Here is a 26,390-nt window from a genome sequence, read left to right on the forward strand (position 1 = left end):
CAGACAGACAGAAAGAGAGAGGGGGAGGGAGAGAGAAAAAGAGGAAGAGAGGAGGAAGAGAGAAAGAAAGAGAGAAGAAGAAGAGAGAGAGGGGAAAAGGGAGAGAGAGAATACATATGCATGAGACTCACAGTCATACAGGATCACTGGAAGAACATTGTTGCTAAAAATATGGCCTCTGGAGAAAAAAATATACCTTCCCCCTATCTTTGAAGAGGTGGGGGTGGGGTGGGGTGGGGAGATGGGGTGGACTACTGCATATACTTTCAAATACTTGATACACTTATTAAATTTCCTGAATATTTTTCCTTCTGAGGCAACTAGGTGGCTCCGAGGATAAGCATTAGACTTGGAGTTAGGAAAATCTGAGTTCAAGTGTAGCCTCTTACACTTAGTAGCTGTGAGACCTTAAACAAACCAAAATCTCTATTAGCCAGTTTTCTCAACTATGAAAGGATGATAATAGCAGCAACTATCTTGAGGTTATGGTGAAGCTAGAATGGGATCATAGTTGCTTACAAAGCACTTTACATATTTGCTCCTGTGATGCTCACAATAAAATGAGAAGCAAGTGCTTATTATATTCCCTTTTGTTATACATATTTTATAGATGAGGGAAATAAGGGGTTTCAAAGGTCCACCAAAATGTTGAAATGGCCACCTATGCATTTATGATATATTAAAGTTCTTTTGGAAGAAAAAATAAGTCAACACCACATACAAATATGAGACATTATTAAATTTACTTTTATAGACAAAGAATATGCATGTATTTCTAAATTGTGATCCAGGCATTACCTTCACACATAAAGGAAATATTGATCTATAAATCACTATATTTGTAAACATACTTGAAATGATTTCTTAAAATATGTCTGGACATATATACGTGTGTATATACACATACATGCTTTTTGCTTATGAAATAATCTGAGCATTTCATACCAGACAAATGACTACATTTTATATCCAAGCATTCCCAAAGATGGATAAAATCTCTGAATTTGAATGGATTTCCCCTTTCCCTTCAAAATCCTTTCTATTTCTTGTGACAAAAAGTCTTTCCACAACTGACCGGAGCAACTGAGTGGAATAACCCCACAAAAAACCCAAAATAAAAAATTAAACTGTTTCCCCTCAGTCTAGAGATGTTTATTTATCAGGACTCAACCCTAAACTTGGTTTGGTGGGGGCAGCTGGATGGTTCAGTGGATTGAGAGCCAGGCTTAGAGACAGGAGGTCCTGGGTTCAAATCTGGCCTCAGAAACCTCCTAGCTGTGTGGTCAAGTGACTTAACCCCCATTGACTATCCTTTAGTGCTCTTTTTTTTGGAGCCAATATACAGTATTGATTCTAAGACAGAAGAAGGTAAACATTAAAAAAATTTTTTTCAATAAACTTGGTTGGGTCAGGAATGAAATAAAGCTATATTTTCTCTAGGAAAGAGGAAAGGCAGCAGTGAGGAAGGATATGCTTGGGGATTCGACGAGTCCTTCTCACCGAGGAAAATGATGTCTTGCTGTCCTGACAGATAAGTGAAATCTTTGGAAGTCGGATTCTATTTTTCAACTTAAGGAATATAATCACATATACTTTCATAGTCTTCCTTTCACTAATGCTGCTTCCCTGATATTACTCCTTCTTAGACAACTAAGTCGCCATCAATGAGCAAATTTGGTCCCTTGTGGTCAGCCTTCTGGCCATGATGGTCTCTTCCAACTTAGCCAAGCTAAGATGGCGGCCTAGCAGCAGCAAACGACAAGCCTTCTAATTTCGCCAAGCTATTCCGTCTGAAAAGCGCGTGAGAGACCTACAGTCTTGCTCAGCTCATCCTAGAAGCCCTTCCAGTTCAGGAGAACCCACTGAGGCTCGCACGCTGCTGGCATCACCCCGGAAGACCCAGGGCCACTTCAGTGTTCCAAGGGGGGGGCAGGAGAACTTGAATCCCAACTGGTGGTGGGATTCTGTACTATGGCCTGAACCTTCTTCAGGAGTGAGGAAGCCGGCTTAGCTCAGACCTGGATGCTACCCCAAACTCTCCGCCCCGTCCTGTTTCAACGTATCGCCCACTCCCCTGAAACACCAACCTCAAAATAAAATACTTCATCGAAATGGGGGTTGTTGGTCTTCTTTTTCACTTTTGTCTTTTTTGCTTCTGATCTGTAATAAGGAAAAAAAGAAAGAAAAGAGGGTTGAGAGGGGAGGAACAACACTTAAACAAAGACCTCCCCGGCTTTGTGCTGAGCTATTAAATGCACAAGTAGCTCCCCGTCTTTATTTGTCTTATAAATATTTCTATTTGTCTGTTAACTCCAGATGGTATGCAAATGAGAAACTTTTACCAAGCCAAAAATAATACTCAATGTTAAGAATATAAAGATTTTTTTTTTAAGTGCAATTTTAAAGAGATCAAGGAAACAAAGGAAATGCAAAATTGTGTGTCCCACCTCAGTGAGTGTGCTGGTGTCTTTCCTCTCTGGATGAGAGGATCATTATTACCGTCCCAATTTCATCCTAAGCCACTGCTAGGATATATCTCTCCACTTACCAGCACGGGTTCCCCCCAAGGAAGCCCCCCAGGGGCAGCTTTCTGAAGCACACTTGCCTGTATGGTCCTGCTAAGGTTACTGTGGCATAAGGGTCACACTGTCCGTTCACTATTGGAAGGCCTTGGCACTCTAGAACTCTGAAGAAAGAAGGAAGGGGGGAAACAAAGACAATTAGGACCAGGAAAGCAAACCCAAATGGAGCCTCACATGAAGTCTTCCTACGGTAATGTCTGACCCACCTCCCCTTCTTTGGGTGGATTTAGGTATTTTTCATATTATAGGAAGGGGAGAATACATGATCTGGGTTAGGAAATAGGGAGTTTGGAAGCGGTGCGTTCAAGCCTGGCCCCCATTCTGGGGCAGGAGAGTGGGGAGAAAGAGACATTCTCAGTCTAGCCCTTCAATCCATGACGCTGCCTCTGCTATGACTGTTTAGGCCAAGAGAGGTCAAACACGAGCAAGAAGGCCGAGATGAGCCAAGAGTTGCAAAAGATTCTGGTAGGCGTGGAAGGATGTTTTCCAGTGGATGAGTAGGCATGGATTTTATTCTTCAGAACACAAATCACAGGAGAAAGAAAGTCAGACACCTTGAATTGATTTATTGGTTTCATTATTCTATTAAATGGTTTCCTATAATCGCGTGGTCCGAGGCTGCCCTGGCAGTATTACACTCTAGAAGACATTCGCCTTCCTGTTTGGGAGTTTTATTTATGACTTCTTCTCCACTTTCATCCCTCTGCCCTACCACTCTATTCAATACTTCAGAAATAATCTATAGCCACTAATCTTGCTTAATAAAATACCATGGAATTTATTGTATAATTCAAGACTTTTCACCCCTCTACCTCATCCCTGAGAATGAGAAAAACTGTAATCAGTTCTGTCCATTTCTACTTAGTGATCATTATCCAATAGGATGACATTCTATCTCTTGACTCTGGAAACTGTAAGTGTAAAATGTAATTTACAGTCATAAAATGGGGGAAATAATAGCATCTACCTCCCAAGATTGTTGTGAGGATCAACAGAGATATATTTGTGAGGAGCTCAGCATAGTGTTTGGCACATATTAGGCACTATATAAATGCTAGCAATTATTTATACAATAATATAATGTAATAAAATAATTATAATTATAATATAACTTACTTACTCAAAGAAAATCATCTTCGTAATCCACAAAGGACAAACAAAGTGGATGAACAGTCAATAAGTAGTACTAATAGAAGTCTATTGTGTGTGCCAGGCACTATGCTGGGCAATGGTGATTCAAGGACATAAATGACTTAGTCCTTGCCTCAAGATGACATTCTACTGGGGAGGGAGGGAAGGAGGACATATTGGCAGAGCAAATCAAAAGACATGGCAAATAAATACAAGGTAAGTTCTGAGGGAAGAGAGCTAATGCAGATGCATATTTCCCAGATTGTGATGTCCAATTGGATGGAGTACCAAGATGGATAATGAGCTGAAATCTACAACTGAATTAGAAACGAAAGGAGGATTAGATATGTGAAAATGGATGATGCTTCTGATAATCCTAAACGGCTCTCTGACACAAATGCACATCTTTTTAATACCAAGAGTCTCCCAAACATCACAGACTACAGGACATCAAGATATCCAAAGAACCAAAATTACCAGTGGCCCAAGGAACAAACAGAAAGAAGTCTGATGGATGAAAGTAGGCTATTGCATATGGTCACTGATGAGTTCTGTATAAAAAATGGCATAAGAAGCATGAAATATAAGATCAAGGAAATATGGGATCAGAAACAAAGGTTGACTAGTTATCTGGTGGCTACAAAGCATAACAAATGTAAACAGCTTAGAGCAATTCCTGGCCCATAGAAGGTGCTTAATAAATGCTTGTGCAACCCCCCCCCCCTTTAACCTTTCCTCTTTACCCATAAAATTCTAAAAAACAAAATCCAATAATAATAACAACAACAACAAAACCCTGGAAGAAGCTCTCCTAGTTCAATGGATTTCCTCCGTTGGGATTTTATGATAAGAATTACATGGGATGATAAATCATGGATAGGTTTTGATCTTCATCAATAAAGAGATTTTTTCCCCATCAATAAGAATGAAAATATCTTAAAATTGTCCAAGCAGTGAAAATCAGACCCTAAATGTTCACCCTCAAAGGGTTACTTATATATTATAATTATCAGCCTGTGGTAATTATCCTTGCATTTGAAAAGAGGCGAATATAATAAAAACATTGACTAGAAGAGATCAAAGATTTTGTACAAGAATAGCTCCCAAATTGTTTCCCTTTTAGACTGAGCCAAAAACACAGTGAATTATAAAGTTTGAGTCCCCCAAAAGAGACTCAGTAGTATATATCTATGTTTATTAGCTGTGTGACCCTGGGCAAGTCACTTAAACTTGTTTGCCTCAGTTCCCTCATCTGTCAAATGAGCTGGAGAAGGAAATTGCAAACCACTTCAGTATCTTTGCCATGAAATACTCAAATGGGATCACAAAAATTAGGATATGACTGAAAACAATTGAACAACAAGAAGAAATGAGAACTCAAAGAAGAGGGGCCTGAATGATTTATGTACTTCAGAACATTTCAGTGAAGAGAAAGGTTCTTTAAGGAGCAGCCCTGGATGGTAGGTTGCCCTCATCAGGAAATACTACACAAAGAGGGGCATGGAGTAAGAAAAGGTAAGTCAGAAGAAAATATCTTTCAGTTTTCTAGCTTTGGAGGCAGTGAGGTAGTACAATGTATTGACCTGAGTTCAAATCCTAACTCAGACACAAGTCACTTAACTTCCAGCTATCTCAGTTTCCTCAACTGTAAAAATGAGGACCATAACAAGACAACCTACCATGGTTGTTGTGAGGACCAAATGAAGTCATATTTGTAAGGTGCTTAGCACAATGCCTAGCACATAGTAGATTCTTAATAAATGCTTTTTCCCTTCCTTCACAACTTAAGCTAAGACAAAGCACTCCCAGAATATTCCTTCCTTGCATCCTTTCATCCAGTATTAGAAGCAATCTCATGTGGAAGAGGGATAAGACCTAACTCTGCTTAGCACTAAAGCTTAGAACAATTGGTGGAATGGTAAAGAGGCAAAATTATATTTGAGGTATAGAAAATTGTTCTATCTATCTATAGGTAGCATGAACGACATCAGGATATTATGAAGATCTTTGTTCAAGAGCTGTTTTTCAGTCATACCTGATTTTCATGACCCCATTTTTAGGGTGTTCTTGGCAAAGATACTCTAGTGGTTTGCCATTTCCTTCTCCAGCTCATTCATTGCACTGGAATCTCTCCGAGATCCCTTCCAACCTAGCAACAACAACAGCTCAGTTCAAGTCCCATTTCATCAATATCCAGAGCAACCAAGATGGTGGCCTTTATCTCAGAGCTCTCATCTTTGCAAAGGATATCTAATCATATGCAAGTGAAACCTTGGTACTCGATGGCTTTGAAACTCATTGAATTTGGTATCTGAGGCATCTGGATGAGAAAAAAATTATCATGGTATTCACCATTTGCTGGGCACTCAACACTCTTGCTAGAACTTGTTGGCTTCATGATCTTGGGAAGTGTATGCCCATTTCAGTCAAAACAAAGAATCAGAAGTTAATTCAGGAGCCATAAGTAAGAGCTGAACACTGGGGACCTGCAGGAACCTCAAATGGAGCAGCTAGTGGGAGGAAGAGTTTTCTTCAGGTGAGAGGAAGCAAAGGAGGATGGCTCCACTTCATTAATGAAGGAAGTGGGCACGAAATGGGCAGAAGTGCAAATTTTGGTTGAGAAATTTCACCCTGATAAAGCTTTAACAAGCAGAATTGTACATTTGTTAAATGACTAGATCATTTCTGACTTTAGAGGAATTTTGAAATGCAGACAAAACCAAACATCATTGGATAGGTTTCTTGTTTATACCTGTTGAATCTCAAGTAGGTGATAAGTGACAGAAAAGAGAAAGAAAAAGAAGGCCAGAAGGGCACTTGCCCTTAGATATTATAGAAGGGGACTCTTCAAAAATAAATATATTTCTCCTCCTCACCATCTCCTTAGGCTAGGAACTCCTCCCAATACAGGCAGAGTTAACATTATTTTATTTCATCTAATTATTGTTTTTTATTGTTTCATCTGTGTATTATCAATGTTTATTTAGTAAAATACAACTCCATTGATGCATATAATGCCTTATAAAATCTGAGTTGTCTGGGTGTCTGAAATGGATTGATTCAATTTTCACTATTCTTTAGGAGAAAAATTCATTTAGTACCTTTTTGGTACTCGAACTGCCTACTGGAATGAATTAATGATGAGTAAGTATCAAGGAGCCACTGTATTTCTAAAGAAGGAAAGGATGGTAGGACATTATTTTAATTCTGAGAAAGCTAAGCAAGGCAACAAACTTTCCCTCGAGTTAACAGATAATAATTTTATGGTATGTTAGGGCAGCTAGGTGGCGTAATGGACAAAGCGCTAGACTTGGAAATCAGGAAGACTTAAGTTTTTTTTAAACCCTTACTTCCTGTCTTAGAATCAATACAATATATTGGTTCCAAGGTAGAAGAGCCTCTGGGCCGCAGAGGCTCTCAATTTGCTCCCATTTTTATGAGTTCAGATTCAGCCTCAGACACTTACTAGCCATGTGTCCCATGGCAAGTCATTGCACCTTGTTTGCCTCAGTTTCCTCATCTGCAAAATGATTTGGAGAAGGAAATGACAAGCCACTCCAGTAAAGTTGCCAAGAAAACTCCAAATGGGCTTGCAAAGACTGAGACACAACTAAACAATAACAATGATAATTTAAGATTTCCAATTTTGAAGAGCCCAGGTCTGAGACTCAGGGACTCATGCAGAGTCACATAGACTGATAGAGTCTAGATTCAAACTCAGGTCTTCTGGGTTTGTTTGTTTTTTTTTTTAATTATTGTGTTACTTCTGCTTCTTCTACTTCTTTCCATCTAAGGAAGGAATTACTTCCCACCAAGGTTCAGGAACCTACTCCTCTTACATATCAAATATACCTCAAGATCTATTTCTGGAAGTGAGAGCACTGAAATTCAATAACTAGGATGGGAGTGAGACAGGCATAGTCAGAGCATCCCTAGGGCCCTGTGATCTGGGAAAATACTCTGAACTCCTGGACTCCTGGCAGTAAATTAAGAAGGAGAAAATAGCAATGGACTTGGATTCAGGGAACAGAGATTCAAGTCTTGGTTCTATTTACTACCTTTGTAGTAAACAGGGACCTTGAATAAGCTTTTTTTAATTTCTCTGGGAATCATTTTCTTCTCCTGTAAAATGAAGAACTCGGATAAGATGCTCTCTAAAGTCCTAGTTCTAAATTCTGTCATCCCAAATCAGAAATATTTATTTCTAAAACTCAGTTCTATTCAACCAACTTTTACTAGAACATACTAAGCACTGGAAACAGAAAGATGAAGGAAGACAGAATACAAGGCAGAATGTAATGAGGGCAAAAGAGAAATTCAGACAAAGTGATCTAGAGAAAAACTGAAAAAGATTTTTTTGTTTGTTTGTTTGTTTTTGATTTTGGTATGAGAGGATCAGGGAAAGCTTCCCAGAGGAAACAGGTGGTACCTGAGATAAGCATGTGAAAGAAGAAACTTCCAACATGCAAAATTATGAGATGGGAAATTATTCCAGGTATGGGGCATATATATGATCTAAGCAAAAATCACAGAGGCAGGAAAATGTCAAACAAGCAGGGCACCAACTAGTAGTCTAGTTTGGGTGGAAAGAAGAACTCATGAAATGGAAAGAGATAGGTTGGTACAGTGGAAAGAACTCTAGAGTGAATCCATTTACTACCTTGTAACTATAGGCAAATCACTTGACCTCTTCATGACTCAGTTTCCTCATCTGTGAAAAGAAGGAGTTTTACTACCTTTTAAAGATCTCTTTCAGGGGGCAGCTGGGTGGCTCAATGGATGGAGAGCCAGGTCTAGAGAAGGCAGATCCTTGGGTTAAAATCTGGCCTCAAGACACTTCCCAGCTGTATGACCCTGGGCAAGTCACTTAACCCCCACTGCCTAACCCTTACCACTCTTCTGCCTTGGAACCAATACACAGTATGGAGTCCAAGATGGAAGGTAAGGGTGAAATAAAAAAAGATCTCTTCCACTTTTAAATCTTATTCCTTAAATTATGATCCAGCGCAATAAGACTGAAAAAATAGACTGGGGTCAGAATGTGGAGGCCCTTAAATATTGAGCTAAGGAGTTTTTATTTTTTGCTTTCTTGGAGGGTGGGGGTGGAATAAGAAGATAGCTATGTGAAAAATGGATTAAAAAGCATCACTCCTATCAATATTCTTTTCTATCACCTTCCCCGGGGAAAAACCTCAGGCTACCCCTTTAGTGAGTTTCTTTTCTCCCTTCAAGTCCTCAAGCTTGAATAACCCCCCCCCCCCCAACAAAAAGAGATAATGGTGATGAAGGGGCAAGTGGGAAGCTAGGGGGGAAGAAACACAAAGTGAGACCTGCCTCAGACCAAACTCCTTAGGAAGAGACCCTGACCACAGCACCCAGAAATCCTAACAATCTGGTAGGAAAAGCCCCCATTGAAAAGAGTTGCCATTTGGAATGGTACATCTTCGGTAGCCTGAAAAATCTTAAATTTAAATCTAAATCTGCCAACTGAGAAAGTAAAGACCTATATGACCCAAATGGAGAACAACCGTTCTGCCAAGATGAGTAGGAGAGGGGCATGTGCTGAGAGAAAAGACTTCTCTCCCTAAATGCAGCTGAAATGAAGATGGACCTCTGGGGAAATGCAGTTTAGGTTATGCAGCTTATTAATGCCCAGGGTCTGATGGGTTAAAACCTTATCTCAAAGGTTTGATGCCAGAGACCACATTTTCTCTAGCTCATAAAACTGATTCTTTTGAAGCCAGTTTTCCTTTTTTTTTTTACATTAACCATGAATGCAAAGGCTGGCTTTCTCTGTCTGTCTGTGTGTCTCTCTCTGTTTCTTTCTCTCTGCCTCTCTCCCTGTCTGATTTACTTTTTGAAAACCCAGGCCTCCTTCAATTCAATGAATGCTTATAAAATGCCTACTATGTGCCAAGCACATTGTGCTCAGACAAAGATGAGAACAGTTCCTGTCTTCTAGAAAACACATATTCAACAGATGAGTAAGTTGACAAAGTAAATACAAAAGAGTTTTGAAGAGGAGGGATAGAGATGTTGATGACAGATGGGATTAGGAAAGGTCTGAGGTCTGTAGGAGACTCCAGTTTAGCCTTGGATGAAGCCCACTGGGTGGTGTTAAAGAGGGAAAACATTCCAGGCATGGAGGCTAGAAGGGTGGATAGAGATGGCCCATATAAAAGGAGAGCAGAGGTGGAATGTCAGTTGAAGCGGGCCAGCTGGGCTAGAACTTGGGAGGGCCTGGGAGGAATATTTTGGAAAGATTATGTTGGAGCCAGATTGAAGAGAGCTTTAAATCTCATTCAAGAGTCTGTAGTTTGTTCCCAAGATAATTCTCTTCCCTTTAAAAATCTCTGCTCCTTAATGCTTAATAATGAGTAAAGAACGTAGTCCAGAAAACTTCCAGACATCTCAAACTAGATGTCCAATAGACATCTTAAACTCAATATGTCCAAAAAAGAACTGGGTATCTTTCTCCCTAGACCCTCCCCTCCCCTCTCATCCTCCCAGTTCCCCAGGCTCATAACCCAGAAGTCATTTTTGCTTCTTCACTCTCACGTTGCCACATCCAAGCAGTTGCCAGGAGGGTGGACTTCACAGAATATGCTCTCCTTTAACATATGCCCCCTCCTCTCCCCTGACACTGCCACCACTCTGACACAGGCTCTCATTACCTCTTGGATGGACACAAGCCTGCTGGGGGTCTGAATGCCTCCAGGCTCCCCCCACTCCAATCGATCCTCCATTTAGCAACTAAAGGGTTGTTCCAAATCCCATTGCAGACACCCCCTGTCCTCACTTAGTAAACACCAGTGGCTTCCTATTCTCTCCAAGAATAAACTCGACTCACTCTGTGTGGTATTCAGATTCCTTTGTAAGCTAACTCTCTCCTGCTTTCCCAGCCTTCTTAAGCCTTACTCTGTAATATTGACTTTTCAATCCAGAAACATGGTCCTCTTGGCTGTTTCATGAACAAGACACTCCACATTTCTTCTGGCCACCTTCCATGCCTGCAATTGCTATCCCTCCTCAACTCCAAATCCCAACAAAAATCCTACATTTTACTTCCCCCATCCCTCCTGATTCTAGGGCCTGCCTTCTGCTGATTATTTCCCATTTGCCATTTTTGTTGTAGATATGTGTTTCCATATCATCTCCCCCATTAGACTATGCTCCTTGAGGGCAGGGGCTGTCTTTTGTTCTCTTAGTATAGTGAGTGCCTGGCACATAGTAGGCACTTAATAAATGTTTATTGAATTGAACTGAACAATGGAAAGGATGGGCTTAAAGTAAAAGAATAATCTTGAGAGAATCAAGAGACAAAAACAGGAAGCATGGGTTGATGTACAAGAGTCACTCAGGTATGGAACTGATGATGTGAGATCCCAGAGAATTACTTTAGCTTCTCTAGACCCTAATGTTCTCTTTTGTAAAAAGGGAAGAAAACTATTGATCTATGAAGCAGCAGCATGAAAATTTATTATTGGAAATTATAGAAAACCTGGAATCCATTCATTTGAGCAACCCCAACTTGTCAGTTTTTTTTTCCCCTTTTTATTCACCCTCTTACTTAAGGTGAAAATTACACAATGTACAAATAGAATATAAGAAGAAATAAGACACTGTGCCCCTGCCTGGAGAACCTTACATTCTAATTTTAGTTAAGACATGAGAATATTTACAAATATGACAGAAAAATAAGTACAAATGAACATACTCCATAAGCTCTGAACATCAGTATGAAATTAGTTAGTGGTAAGACAAAGGTAAGGTTAGATGGCAAAAATATAAGCCTTAAAAAAAATCCTTCCTCCTTTTAGGAGCTTTCCAAGGGAAATCTGTCAACAATTCTTCCCTGCTCTCTTCCCTGTATTGCTACCTACCAAACTGCTTCCCCAGACACTGGGAGCAATAGTGAAGATGGCATATGACATTATCAGAATTCTGATGAGGAAGCTAAGAAATTGCTTGCTCTTCCAAACTCAAAGGCAGAGACAAAACGACTTTTTATTCAAAGAATCTGCAGTCAGTTCAATCAAAAAATATTCCAAAGAGAAATAAAGGGAGGGGGGAGGGGGAATTTTAGGCATGTTATTCAATGAGTGCTCCATGTGTCCCCGTAGTAACATGAATGGCATTTTCTTCTATTCAGGGGCAGGGAAAGAAGCATGAATGTTGGCTGGAACCTAGGTATGGAGTAATACTGGTGTGTCAAGTTCCAGCACAACGTTTGAGAACTGGGTTGCCTAAAATACACAGATCCCCACCTTGCAGTGATTCAGAGAGCTATTACAGCCTCTGCCTGGCCAAGGCAGTCCTGATTTCAAGAAAAGAAGAGTGTTCTTTTAATGTGGCCCTACACATGGAATATCCTTTGTCAGACCCAAGTGGTCCAATTTTTGATTTGGTAAATATGGTGGATGTAACTATGGGTAACACACAGCATAATGGAAAGAAAAAAAATGGCCTGAGAGGGAAGAGACCCAAGCTCTAGTCTTGATTCCATCATTGACTCTTAAGTGAGCACGAGAAGATACTAATAACAATAATGATGATTTTAAGTAATATAGGGAAGGGCAGCTAGGTAGCACAATGGTTAGAAAGACAAGCCTGGAGAAGGGAGGAACTGGGTTCAAATCTGCCCTCGAATACTTCCCAGCCCCGTGACTGGTCAAGTCACTTAACTCTAGTTGCCTAGCCCTTGCCACTCTTCTGTTGTAGAATTGATGCTAAGACAAGATACAGTTTAAAAAAATTTTTATATAGTGCTTTAAACTTTGCAAATCACTTTATACAAGCTACCTCATTTGAACACTATATTTCTGGTCCTGGTTTTCTCATCTAAACTATTAGGAGGTTGGACTAGATAATTTTTAAGGTTTCTTCCAATTCTAAAATCTAATTCTTTCCCCCCAGTTGTCTAATCATCTAAAAGTGTCCCTTTCTTATAAAATTACCATATAGGCATTTATATTGGATATATGTGTAACTATAATATATATTATGTATGCTATGTACATATGTGTATGTGTTTCTGTGTGTGTTTACATATATACACAAATATCAGAGGCAACTTGGCATAGGAGATACAGGGCTGGCTTAGGAGTCTAAAAGATTCAGGTTCAAGGGTTGCCTCTGCCCTCTCCATCCTCCCAATGGCCCAGGGGACTCTGAAACTAGAATTTACAGAAGATCTTGTGATTTGAATCACTGGAGCGGATTTCCACACCGGTAGTTCCTTACCTTAATGAAACCAACAAAAGAAAACACATTTCACACAATAATATTCTTTGTAGAGGTCATATACCCTGACTTTTGGAATGGAAAGAAAGAATGGAATTTCCTCCCTCCCCTTTGATCTGACGTGATTTCATCAATATTTTTTTAACCCTTACCTACCAATACTAGGTATTGGCTCTAAGGCAGAAGAGTGGTAAGGGTTAGGCAATGGGGGCTAAGTGACTTGCCCAGGGTCACACAGCTGGGAAGTGTCTGAGGTCAGATTTGAACCCAGGACCTCCCCTCTCTAGGCCTGGCTCTCCATCCCCTGAGCTACCCAGCTGCCCCCCCAACCCCCACATGATTTCATCAATATTGAGAGGTCTCGGATAAGGAAACTCCCTTTACCCACACAGACCTGGAACGTCTCTACAATTTGTAGCTTTATAGTAGCCTGAAGTACTGTTAAATTAAGTGATACAATAGCCATTCTGTATCCAAGGTTGGATTTGAATCCAAGCCTTTCTGACTTTAAGGACAACTCTTTATCCACTATATCTATACCATTTCCCAACAGATCGGAAAACCTGTTCAGGGATCTGCTAGGTGGGTTATTTTGGCATCAGTAAATCCATGAATTTATTAGGTCTAACCAGTTCTGATGTTTCTAGTATCATGGAAAGAACACTGGAACTTACAAGTCAGAGTCCTGGGACTCAATTCTGACATCTACTGCTTATTAGCTTTGCAAGTTTGGGTAAGTCACTTAACTGCAAAACTGTAGATAATTAAACTTTCCTTGTCTACCTCACAGGGATAGTATGAGAATCCAGCAAAATATTGTGTCTAAAAGTAAACTGCAAAGCACTGTGCACATCCAAGATGCTCTTACTGATCTTGATAGGTTACCCTGCAAGGTTTCAAGGCACGCCACCTTAGTTTTGTTCCCCTGAAACAATTTATCATTGGTTGATGCAGCAGGAAACTGGCAGTGGGGGGAATGGATATGCATGCATATGGATGCTCTGAAAGAAAATGGGCTTTCGGGTCTGATAGTCAAAAGTATCTAACAAGTATCTAATATAAAGGAATTTTTCCTCAAGTCTCATTTCTAAAGAAAAACATAGTTCCAAGACACAGAGCACATTTAGCACACATTTGGCTAACCCATTAGAATTCCTCAGTCTCATTCCTCTTCATACGAAAACCAATTTGAGAAATGCTCCATTCTCTAACTGAAAACAAAGATTGGCTTCTGATTGCAGTTACATAAAGATGTCTTGGGAGGGGAAAAAAAAAATCAATCCCCATACCATCTGGCGTGCAAAATGCACAAACCAGAATAAAAACTGTGTGCGCGTCAATCACACTGTTCTCACAGTAGAGAGTTAATTCATTAGCACCCTAACAGTTTTATGAGTCAATTATAACACAGCTGTACGGCTATGTGAAAAGCACTCGTACTGTTTCTGGCTCAGAATATAGCAAGTTAAATTTTCCTTTGGTTCAAAAATATAGTGGGAAGTTCCTAAAATACAGCGAGACATACACATGATTTACATTCGTCTAGAAGACATTCTGTAGGAAATATATTATAGGAATGTGTTCGGATGTTATATAATGTATATGGCCATGAATATGGGGCATCTCCAAAACATTTTAAAGCTTATTAAGAGAAGTTTAAACCTTATTAAACTTAAAACTACATAAAGATTTGGGGGACACCATGTAGATTTTAAGCACCAATCTTTTGTAGACAGGTCATTATGCCTTTTTTTTTTTAAGCTTTTGATTTTGAAGCTACGGAGGATGTCCACTGTAGCTAAGATGTCCAGATTTTCCCTTAAATGCTTTTTTATTTATTAATATTTTTTTTTACATTCCAAGTTACTACTTCTACTTGGAAAAGGAGCAAGGTTGGGTCAGTATGCCAAAGAGATGATTTCTAAAAAAGGAAAAGAAAGGACCTACTTTTACAAAAATAATTACAGCAGTTCTTTTTGTAGTGGCAAAAAATTAGAAGTTGGGAATTCCATCAATTAGGGAATGGATGAGCAAATTGTGGTACATGTTGGTGATGGGATACTATTGTATTATAAGAAGTAATAAGCAAGATGATTTCAGAAAAAGCTGGAAAGATCTGCAGGAACTGACACAGAGTGAAATAAGCAGAACCGGGAGAACATTGTCCACAATAACAGCAATATTGAATGATGATCATCTGTGAAAACTTGGCTTCTCTCAGCAATCTAATGATCTGGGACAATCTGGATAAACATAATGGGGAATGTTATCCACCTCCAGAGAAAGAACTGTTGGAGTTGTCTTTGACAGTGTATTTTTTATTTTGTTTTGGGGTTTTGGTTATGTATGAGTTTGCTCTTACAACATGGAAGTGTGTTTTGCATGACAATAAAATATTTTTTTAAAAAAGGAGCAAAGTTGAATGGGTTTGGATAATTTAAATTCCCTTTTTTCTACACATGACATTAGGCAACTCCCTAGTGTCTTGGTTTTCCCCATCTAAATATGGAGAAAACAAAAGGTACCTCCTTACAAGACAGTTGTGAAAGTGAATGAACTAATGGAGAAATGTGCTTCTGAGATCCTTAGATAAGGAGTCATGTAGATACAAATAATAATTATTGCCATCATAATTATGATGGTGGCCATTGCCACTTCACGCCCCACTTCTTTAAGCTTCTTACTCATAAAGGACTAATATAAATCAATAGTATTTCAGCTATTTTTTTTTCCCTTCAATAATTTCAAATGGGATCTCTGTCAGGTTTAAGATCTTGTTGGAAACTGAAAAAGGTAATTTCTTGGTTGGCTTCACTTGGCAAAACTGTGCTCTGCAGTGCTTCTATCAAGGAAGGAGCCAGCGTACAAAGAAGGCATTTCTTTCCTTCTCTGACAATCAGCATCACAGGTGAAGTTGGCAAGAATGAAGCATGTTAGCAACCTGCTGGCTCCTGCCCGAGAAGGAGGGGTGAGGGGTGGTGCTCGGCTGGGGGTTTCAAGGTTATCTGCCAGAGTCCTTTGTTTGGCTCGCTGGGTGATGAAGCATTAAAATAGACAGGAACACTTAACCCAGGCTCCACAACCGAGTAGGCAGGTGCAGGACGCACAGGGGAAAGATAACCCTATCAGGTGACAAGGATCTTTGTAACTCTTCCAAAGACATGAATGGAAGTGGATGGCTGACAAAAAAATTCTGCCTAAATCTGAGGGAAGCGAATAATCAAATGAATCCAGGCCAAATTTTTCTTCCAACATCACCTTTTCATGAATGCCCACAGTAAATGCTTGGTCTATTCCACACAAAGAGGTACAGGACAATTTTTCTCAGGGTATCAAGGACCAGTGACCTAATATACTGATTTTTCCCTGGACTAAAGAGATGTTGTACTAAGTCAGTCCTTTATGTGTGTAATAGTTTCCATCTTGAATTGAAATAACTTCAATTGGGTCATCTAGGTAGCTCAGTGGATTGAGAGACAGGTGTCAAAGATGAGAGTCCTGGGTTCAAATCTAGCCTCAGATACTTCCTAACTGTGTACCCCAGGGCAAGTAACCCTTACTGTTCTACCTTGGAACCAATATGCAGTATTGAGTCTATAACAGAAGGTAAGGGTTTAAAAAAATAAAAAAACAAGTAATCCCAACTTTATTTACAGCTAAAATTGTGACTTTAATCATCACTTATTTATTAAGGAGTATAGTAGATAGAATGAACAGCTAGGTGGCAATTATTATCATTATTATTATTAATATTACTACTACTGAGGGATACAAAGATCTATGAAGGGTGCAGTCCCCTCCCTCATAGAACTTACAATCTACTTATATTACATTGAAAAAAAAAAACCAAGAAAGCAGAACTAATGAGCCAGATGAGTGTATAGATAATAACTACCATCAGAGTTCAGAAATAGGTGAGATTACGGTAGGATGAAGGTTCCATGAAGAATTCATATAAGTAGAGGAGGAAACGCTATCTGAAGGTGGAGAATGAGTCATTAAAAACATTAAAAACATGAAATTGGAAAAGTTTATTCAAAGGAAAATGTAGACCAGATAGGGCAGAGGCATACTACATTCCTTATGGTAAGTGGAAGGGAATGAAGGATGTTCTGAAGGACTTCTAATTTGTGATGACAAAATGACAGATAAAATAACTTCTCTGCTACTGTCAAAAGTTGAAAGCTGTAGACTATTGGTCTCATCAGATTTGAGACATTTTATGTTTCAATTCAAGAATGATGCAAATTCAACTATTTCAATGGGTTAAAAATGAACTTTGATATATTTCTCATAAGGTTATGAGATTTAGAGATGGAAGAGATTTTGGTGATTCTTTAAACTAAATTCATTTTACAGGTAAGGAAATTTAAGCACTAAGGAGGCAAGATGAGCTGTCCAAGGTCAAACAAATGTGAAGTGGCATCCACAGGATTTAATGCAGATGTTCTGGCTTCAGATGCAATGTTTTCCCCACTATACCATGCTTCCTTTCCCCAGTGATGTGGTCAAGTTTTACTTTCACCAAATAATCTGAAAGAAAGGAAGGGGCAGGAGAACCAAATTGATTTTCCTCATCTGGGTCAGTGCAGGTTTTGTTCTCCATCAAAACAAAACTGGTTTTTGTGAAAGGACAAACTTCAAGTCAGCAGATTAACTCCCCAGACAGACACCAGGATGACTCATCAGACACCACAAACTGGAATGTTAGAAAGTAAAATGAAACATCCCCAAATCTGACAAGCTTGGGAAAAGCCACATTGTGGCAGGAACTGCTCAGATTTTTTGAGATCATAATCCAGAAAGGCTTTCCTCTGACACATCCTGGCCATATGACCTTCTGGGTCCCAGACATCTCTCTAAGATGATAAATACAAAAGGGATCTGCATGGATTCCTTCAACAATGTAATCACAGGTATAGATGAAAAGAAATAATAATAGGGAGTAAGGGCTAGGCCTGTGATTTCTTTGATGCAGGGAACTCCCAAGTGAGGAAACTCTCTCTATGAATGAAACTCAGCATTTTCTTGGCAATCAAGTCTTAGAGAGTTGCCTAGAGCACTGAGGTAAAGTGACTTGTCTAGGGACACATAGTAAATATGTGTCAGAGATGGGACTTATATTTAGGTCTTACTGGGTCTCTTTTTTTTGTGTGAAGAAGATGATGATGAAGACAATGAAATAGCCACAGTATATCTCAAGAAAAACAACAACAAAAAGCTTAGTATTTGCACCTCTGCTGCCAAAGCAGATTATTTTTTTTAAATTAATAAGTATCAACTAATCACCTAATTTCCTTCCTGCCAAGCTAAGGAAACATAGAATGCAGATCTCCCCTAAAACTTGATTGTGGAACCAGACAGATCTATACTTATATCCCCAGAATTGGAGTAGGGTTTGGAGAGTTTTACTTCTTATATTTCTCCTTAGATCCCTGAAAGTCACAGAGGCATAAAGAGTAGCAATAGAGAAACAACTTCCCAGGAATAAGGTAAAACTTACTCCTGAGAAAAGAAAGAAATAAAGAGAAAGAGAGAGAGAGAGAGAGAGAGAGAGAGAGAGAGAGAGCGAGAGAGAGAGAGAGAGAGCGAGAGAGAGAGAGAGAGACAGAGAGACAGAGAGAGACAGAGACAGAGAGAGAGAGTGAGAGAGAGTGAGAGAGAGACAGAGAGAGACAGAGAGACAGAGACAGAGAGAGAGACAGGCAGAGACAGAGAGAGACAGAGACAGAGAGACACAGAGAGAGAGACAGAGAGACACAGAAAGAGACAGAGAGGCAGAGACAGAGAGAGACATCTTGTTTTTCTTGCCTTAATAAATCAATCAATAAAACCTTATTAAACTCTTGCTAGGCTCTAAGCTTGGTGCTTTCTTTGAATCAAAATACTTGAATGACAGAGAAAGAGGGATTGTCAGCTAGATGGCATCTGTGAAATCAAGAAACAATTTTTTTAAAGTTCACTTTAGGAGTGGAAAGGTGGAAATGCAGGAGATGTTAGGGAACATCAGAAAAGGCAAGTGTATTTTAGATGTCTAAACTGTGCTGAATTCTGGGGAAAATGTATAAAGATCTCATGGAAGATTTTTCTCCAAGAGACCTAGTTCTGAAAGTCCTAGTATTTTGATCTGAGAAAATGAGTCCCTAACTTCTTGAATGAGGAATTGTCAAATGCAGGAAGCAGGTTCCAGAATTAGGTAAACTAGATAAGAAACTTGGCAACTTTTAAATTCCAGAGCTTGGCTCAATAACTACCATGCTATATTACTGTGGGTAATAATCCTCTCCATTCTTCACTTTCTGTCCCACTAAAATGGAAACTATACTGCTAGCCTAAATGATGCTATAATCAAAGCAGTATATAGAATAGTGAAATTAGCACTGGTCTTAAAGGCAGAATTAGCTGTAGGGAGGGAAGACTATTGTGCTATAAGAAAGAATGCAATGAACAGTTTCAGAAAAAACCTGGGAAGACCTATATAAAATGATGCAAAGAGAAGTAAGCAGAATCAGGGGAATAGATACACAGAAAAAGTACTATCAAAAAATAATCAAATTGGTAACTGATGAACACAATGATCCACCACAATTCCAAAGGTCTGATAATGCTATTTCCCTCCAGATCGAGAACTAAATAGCCAAGAGTACAGACTAAAACAATTTTCTCTTTCTCTTTATTTATTGAACATGGCTAATTTGTATAATGGCTATCATATTTCTTGCCTTCTCTGTGACAGAAGGGGAGGTAAAGGGAGAAAGAGAGAGGAAGAAAGAGAAGGAAAAAATGAGAGAGATAGAGAGTGTAAAGGGGATAAAAGATGAGTCTTGAATCAGGAAGAATTGAATTCATATCTGGCCTCAGACATTTCCTAGTAGCAAAGACACTCAAATGGATCCAATGTCTCAAGAATATGGGTATTCTTTCCAAAAATGAAGATTACAATCCATTCTCTGTGTTTTTTGTTCACATCCTCAAATAAGTTCATAATAAGAGGTCCACCCAAAATGCTAGAGGTTCTCCTGACACCATGAAGACATCAGTGAAAAAAGCAGACCCTTCGTTAGTGGTTATCTCTTGCTCTTGGTATATCACAAGACCTTTTTCAATCATGCATTTTTCTGATAATAGCCCTTAAATGATCTTTTCTTTATAAATTATTCATTTATCATTTGATATTGCCTGCTTCTGTCCACCTCTGTGATTACTTTCTGTTTATCCTATCTATATCCAACTTATACATAGTTATTTTCCCCAAATGGAGACTTGAACTCCTTGAAGATAGGGATTGAGTATTGTCTTTCTTTGTTTTTCTTGCCTGACACAAAGAAGGTACTTAATAAATGCTGGTTGATTTGACTTGATCATGTACCTCTCAATTGTCTTTTGGATGATTCTCCATTTTAGTTCTTTAGAGACTATATAACATTCCATGATTGACACCCATGGACTTCACAAAAGGAAGACTAACTAAAATAGACCTGTAAATATTACTTCTAATGAAGCAGATCACAAATCTATGCCTGCTTATCCTGAGTGACTCTCATCCACTCCCCTCACTCCCTTAAGTTCATCAAATAGCATCTACTTAACATGCCAGGCTACTTTCCTACTTTCTTCTTTCTTCTTTCTTTTCTCTCTCTCTCTCTCTCTCTCTCTCTCTCTCTCTCTCTCTCTCTCTCTCTCTCTCTCTCTCTCTCTCTCACACACACACACACCACATGACCCAAGGTTTTCTCTTCTTGATACTATCCCTTCATTCTTGTTCTCTTTCAGAGTCTCTTACTTGTTAAGGATTATACAGCTTGTTCATACCTACCATGGACTTCTCCTTTGCCATCTGAATAATACTCATCTTTTAGTGAATATAGAATTCTGTCACTCACAGCCATATGAAAAAAGTGGTAAAATGTTGGTATCGAAAAAATAAGCCTTTGCTCTTGGAAACAGCTTGGAGTTATTAAAGGAATTTTGTATTTTCCTCAAGACAAACCAGCTTTGCTTCCCCTTCTCTTTCTGTTTAATTCTGGGTCTAACATATCTCTTTGCTCTGTCTGTTTAAGATAGCTAAATAATCATAGGTTGGTAAATGTATGTATATAAAATATATGGCACATATCATATAAATATTTTAGGAATATATACTCCATCGAACTAAATGTCAGAATCTGGATAATGCTCTTTATCCCCTTACTGTTTTCTGTGTGGATAGTTGGGTCAAATGCTTGAATGGTAATAGATCTCTTCCAAGAGGCTCTGCAATGTTCTCAGACTTGATGCTACCAGCACAATAATATTTACAAAAGGGAGTACCTTGTAGACATTTACCACCCATAAGGAATCCCTCTTTGACCTGAACCTTATACTGAATGCTCCTCCAGGGCTGTGGCAAATATCTCCTATGCCTTGCCTTATATTAGCAATGAGAGAATTGATCCTCTGTTATAGTTTTTGAGAAATCATGATTATTTTGACATAGGGATAGGAGACACTATCAGCAAAGAGCCTATAAAGTGCATATTGTTTGTCAACATTTTTGAAATCATTAAGTAAACACAGTGGGACCTTGTAATCTTCTACATATTTTGGTGGATGGTGTGATAGGAAATATGTGGAATAGATTTCCTTCTTAAGACTCCCCTCCAGGGTGCCCTTGAAGCATGTGTAGGTCACCTTCATTAAAATTTCATGTTGATGGGGAAATAGGCATGCAAATCAGGCTTATGGATGCACTCTTGATCACCTTTTGCAATACTAATAAGCTCTCAGGTGGAAGAATATTGGTATTAGAAAGATGGGCATCATCAGTTGGGGAATGGCTAAACAAATGGTGGTATATAAATAAAATGGAATATTACTTTTCCATAAGAAATGACAAATAAGACAAACAGAGAAGCATAGAAAGATATTGAGTGCTAAAAAGTGAAGTAAGAAGAGCTAGGAAACTTATCCAGTGTGGCCCCAACAATAGAAATGGAAAGAAAAGCAAGCACAAAGCAATTTTATCTAAATGTTGGCCAAGACCAAGCTGGCTCCAAAGAGATAAAAGTGAGAGATATTACTCTTTCCTAGAGATGGCAGACCACAGCTGTGGAATACTGCCCACGTCATAAGATTTTTTTTTTCAATATATTCATCGGTTTAACTGAATTTTTCCCTCTAATCTGTTTGGCTATTTGTCTGTCTGCGTCTTGCTCTCTCTCATTTGTTAAAAGAACTAGCTCCCTAATCAAGAGAAGGGGAGAGATACAGAGGGAAATTCAGGAAATATAAAAACAAAAGACATCAATAATATTTTAAATGGGTGTTTGTTTTAAGGAGAAACTTTGGGTTATTTAAAATAAAAGTATTAGGAATTTCCCAAAGGCGGTTTATTTTATTATTATTATTATTATTTTTCTAAGCCCATAGCTTCTGTCTTGGAGCCAATACTGTGTATTGGCTCCAAGGCAGAAGAGTGGTAAAGGCTAGGCAATGGAGTTTAAGTGACTTGCCCAGGGTCACACAGCTGGGAAGTGTCTGAGGCCAGATTTGAACCTAGGACCTCCCATCTCTAGGGCTGGCTCTCAATCCACTGAGCTACCCAGCTGCCCCCAAAAAGGCATTTTACCCACTCTACTATGCAATTCTGGGTCTAAGCCACTATACATTTGCAGTGTTTACTCAAGAGATAACAATTGATATACAATTTCTATGGCAGGGTTCTTGACCATTTGTGTCATAAACCACTTGGACAGCCTGACCAACCCTATAGACCCTTTCTCAGAATAATGTCTTTAAGTGCATAAAATATAATGTATAGGAAATCAACGAGAGTTATCAAAAGGTTTTTTTTTAAAGTTCACAGACCCCCAGTTTACCCATCTCACTACAAATACAGTTGTGCCATTAAGCATTCTTCATCCATATGGATTTTCCTGCATGGATAGTTAACACAAATTCTTTTGCAAGATTATAGATTGCATTTTGGAAGCTCTTTAATGTAACGGTTCGTACACAAGAAGTAGAATGTCATCCACAAAGAGCATCATCTGAAGGACCTCACCATAATCCAAGGTTACATTGCTAGTCAGTGGCAGAGGAGAACTAGAATTCAGGTCTCCTGACCCCAAGTGCATCGTTCTTTCCACTATAGTATAGTCCTGCCCATTAACTCCTTAACTTGTGCTATCTATTTCTCATCCTTATCTATGAGTACATACAGGTAATAAGTACAGGCTCAAAATTATTTTAGGGTCTGTGCATTTTAAGAAATCTTACCGTTAAATCCTCTTCTATATTCCTACTTTGATACCTCACCATGAAGCAGAGATTCTCAAAGACTTAGCCAAGAAAATGAAAGTTCTAGGAGGATCTTCCTACCAAAAAGAGAAGGCCTGGTGTTTGTGTTTGTTTTTAATGTTGCCTTTCTTGTCTAAAAACCAATGTAGGTGAGTTCAGAGAGCCTCCTTAATAGAAAGTTAATGTTAAGGTGAGGCACTTATTTTTCCAAGGAGTAACAAGTTAACCAATCTGATTTTAATTTAGCTGAAAATGAGGGGAAGGGGTTGATCTTCATTGACAGAGGTAGTACTCACATGAATAAAATCCTTCAATTAACAAAAAGATAAATGCCATAGAATGTGATGAAAATGTACAATCTGGTATCTCATTTGTTAGAGGACTGGAAGGAAGAGCCATATGGCCTGAAGATCTCCTTCAATCTCCTGCCATGCATAAACCAGGGAAAGGAACAGCAGTACTGTCTGTGAAAAACACCTGGTATTCAGGATAGGGCTGGCTTTGAAACTGAGGGGAAATTAGCATAGTATTAGAAATGCTAGCAGTCGCAGTAAAAGAAGAAAAAGAAATAGAAGAATCAGAGGCGGCAAAGAGATAATAAAAACTACTGCTTTTTGCAGATGAAATGGTGGTATACATGGAAAATTCTAGAGATTCAGATAGCTGAAATTATCAATAATTTTAGTAATATAGCAAGATATAAAATAATCCCACATAAATCATCAGCATTTTAATATATTACTATCAAAGTCCTATAAGAAGAGATAGAAGGGGGCAGCTCAGTGGATTGAGAGCCAGATCTAGAGATGTGAGGTTCTAGGTTCATATCTGGCCCCCTCAGACACTTCCCAGCTGTGTGACCCTGGGCAAGTCACTTAACCCCCATTGCCTAGCCCTCTTCTGCCTTGGAACCAATACACAGGATTGATTCCAAGATGGAAGGTAAGGGTTAAAAAAAAGAGAGAGATAGAAAACGATATTCTATTTAAAATAACCATAAATAGAATAAACTATCTTGGAGTATATCTGCCAAAACAAACTCAAGGACTACATGAACATAATTCTAAAACACTTTTTATACAAATAAAGACAGATCTAAGTGACTGGAGAAATATTTGTTGTTCATGGATGGGCAGAGCCAATATAATTAAAATGGCAATCCTACCTAAACTAATATACTTATTCAATGTCATCCCAATCAAATTACCAAGAAATTTTCTTATTGAGCCAGAAAAAAAAAAACCAATAACAAAATTATTTGGAAGAATAAAAGATTAGGGATAGCATAAGAAATAATTTTTTACATGTAAAGGAAAGACGTCTAGCAGTATCTGATTTTTAAACTGCATTATAAAGCAGCAATTATTAAAACTATTGATACTGGTTAAGAAATAGAAAGATAGATCAGTGGAATAGAATAGACAGACAACAAACAGTAGTAAAAGATTATAGTAACCTTGTATTTTACAAAAATATAGATTCAGATCATTGGGATGAGAAATCACTATCTGGTAAAAATTGTTGGGACAACTGGAAAATAATTTGACAGAAATTAGGTAGAGACCAATACTGTACAAGATTCACTAAGATCAAAATGGATACATGATTTAGACATAAAAGAAGATATAAACAAATTAGAACAGATAATATATTACCTATCAGATTTATGGATAGGAAAGAAATTTATGAATAAACAAGAGATGGAGAGGATTCTGACATGTAAAATGGATAATTTTGAGTACATTAATTTGAAATACTTTTGTACAAATAGAACAAATATAGCCAAGATTAGAAAGAAAGCAGAAAAGTAGGGGGGAAAATTTCATAGGCAGCCTCTCAAATAGAAGTCTCATATCAAAAATGGTAGAGAACTTTGTCAGATTTATGGGAATATGAGCCATCTCTCAATTAATAAATGGGCAAAAGATATGAACAGGCAGTTTTCAAATGAAGAAATCAATGCCTATATGGGTATATGAAAAAATGCTCTAAATTACAACTGTTTAAGGATATGCAAACCAAAACAGTTCAGAGGTATCATCTCACACCTACTGATTGGCTAAGATGAAAAAAGGGCAAAATGACATATGTTGGAGGTTATACAGAAAAGTAGAGACACTAATACACTATTGGTAGACATGTGACTTGATCCAACCATTGTGCAGAGCAATTTGGAATTACACCCAGAGAGCTATAAAATGGTGTATATATATATCCTTAGACCCAGCAATATTCTTTTTTTTTTTTAAACCCTTACCTTCTATCTTGGAGTCAATATTGACTCAAAGGCAGAAGATGGTAAGGGCTAGGCAATGGGGGTTAAGTGACTTGCCCAGGATCACACAGTTGGGAAGTGTCTGAGTCCAGATTTGAACCTACAACCTCCGGTCTCTAGGCCCGACTCTCAATCCACTGAGCTACCCAGCTGCCCCTGACCCAACAAGAACCAACCCAGCAATATTCTTGCTGGGTCTATTGCTCAAGGAAATCAGGGGAAAAGGAAAGAACCTATATCTTTCAAAATACTTACAGCAGCTTTTTGTGGTGGCAAAGAATTGGAATCCCCATCAATTGGGGAAAGATTAAATAAACTGCAGCAAATACTACTGTGATGTAAGAAACAATGAGCAGTTCATTTTTTTAAAACTTGGAAGGACTACATGAGATAATGAAGAGTGAAACAAGTAGAACCAAGAGAACATTATATTTAGCCAGATTTAATATTTGAAGAATAACTTGTGAATGTTCACGTCCAGAGAATAAACTGAGAAATGGAAACACAAAAAGACATAATTTATATTTTTTTGCCAGATGATGTCATCTGTGGTATAAGGAGGGAAGGGAGGGGTTGAATAAGATAACTTTTTTTTTTTTTAAACTGAGGGGAAGTTATCTAAAAGAAACTCAGATAACAACAACAACAAAAACAAGCAACTTTTTTGATGCTCTACAATTAAAGAAGGTGTGGGCTTCTAGGAAATGTGAAGTTTCTCTTTTTCCTCTCACCACCAACCAGAAACCATATACTTTGAGTCCTTCCATAAGAGGATGTGAGTCTTTTTTCTTTGGTCTATGTGGCAAATACTGCTGATGATCCATGAGAATCAAGTTCTTCAAACAGGTCTGGTGGGATCCCTCTCATCTTTGATGATATCA

General features: G+C 38.6%; 1 protein-coding gene across 1 annotated transcript in view; it reads right to left on the reverse strand.

The window, feature by feature from the left end:
• The window catches only part of RASA3 (RAS p21 protein activator 3), a 313,259-nt gene that overhangs the window by 85,833 nt on the left and 201,036 nt on the right, over positions 1–26,390 (reverse strand). The window contains exons 6-7 of the mRNA XM_056808512.1: positions 2,606–2,686; positions 2,088–2,160 (exon numbers count right to left, since the gene is read on the reverse strand). Coding sequence (XP_056664490.1) covers positions 2,088–2,160; positions 2,606–2,686 — 154 coding nt within the window. The remainder of the gene's footprint in view (positions 1–2,087; positions 2,161–2,605; positions 2,687–26,390) is intronic.

The sequence above is a fragment of the Monodelphis domestica genome, chromosome 8 (genome assembly GCF_027887165.1).
Source record: "Monodelphis domestica isolate mMonDom1 chromosome 8, mMonDom1.pri, whole genome shotgun sequence".
In the NCBI taxonomy this organism is placed as follows: Eukaryota; Metazoa; Chordata; class Mammalia; order Didelphimorphia; family Didelphidae; genus Monodelphis; species Monodelphis domestica.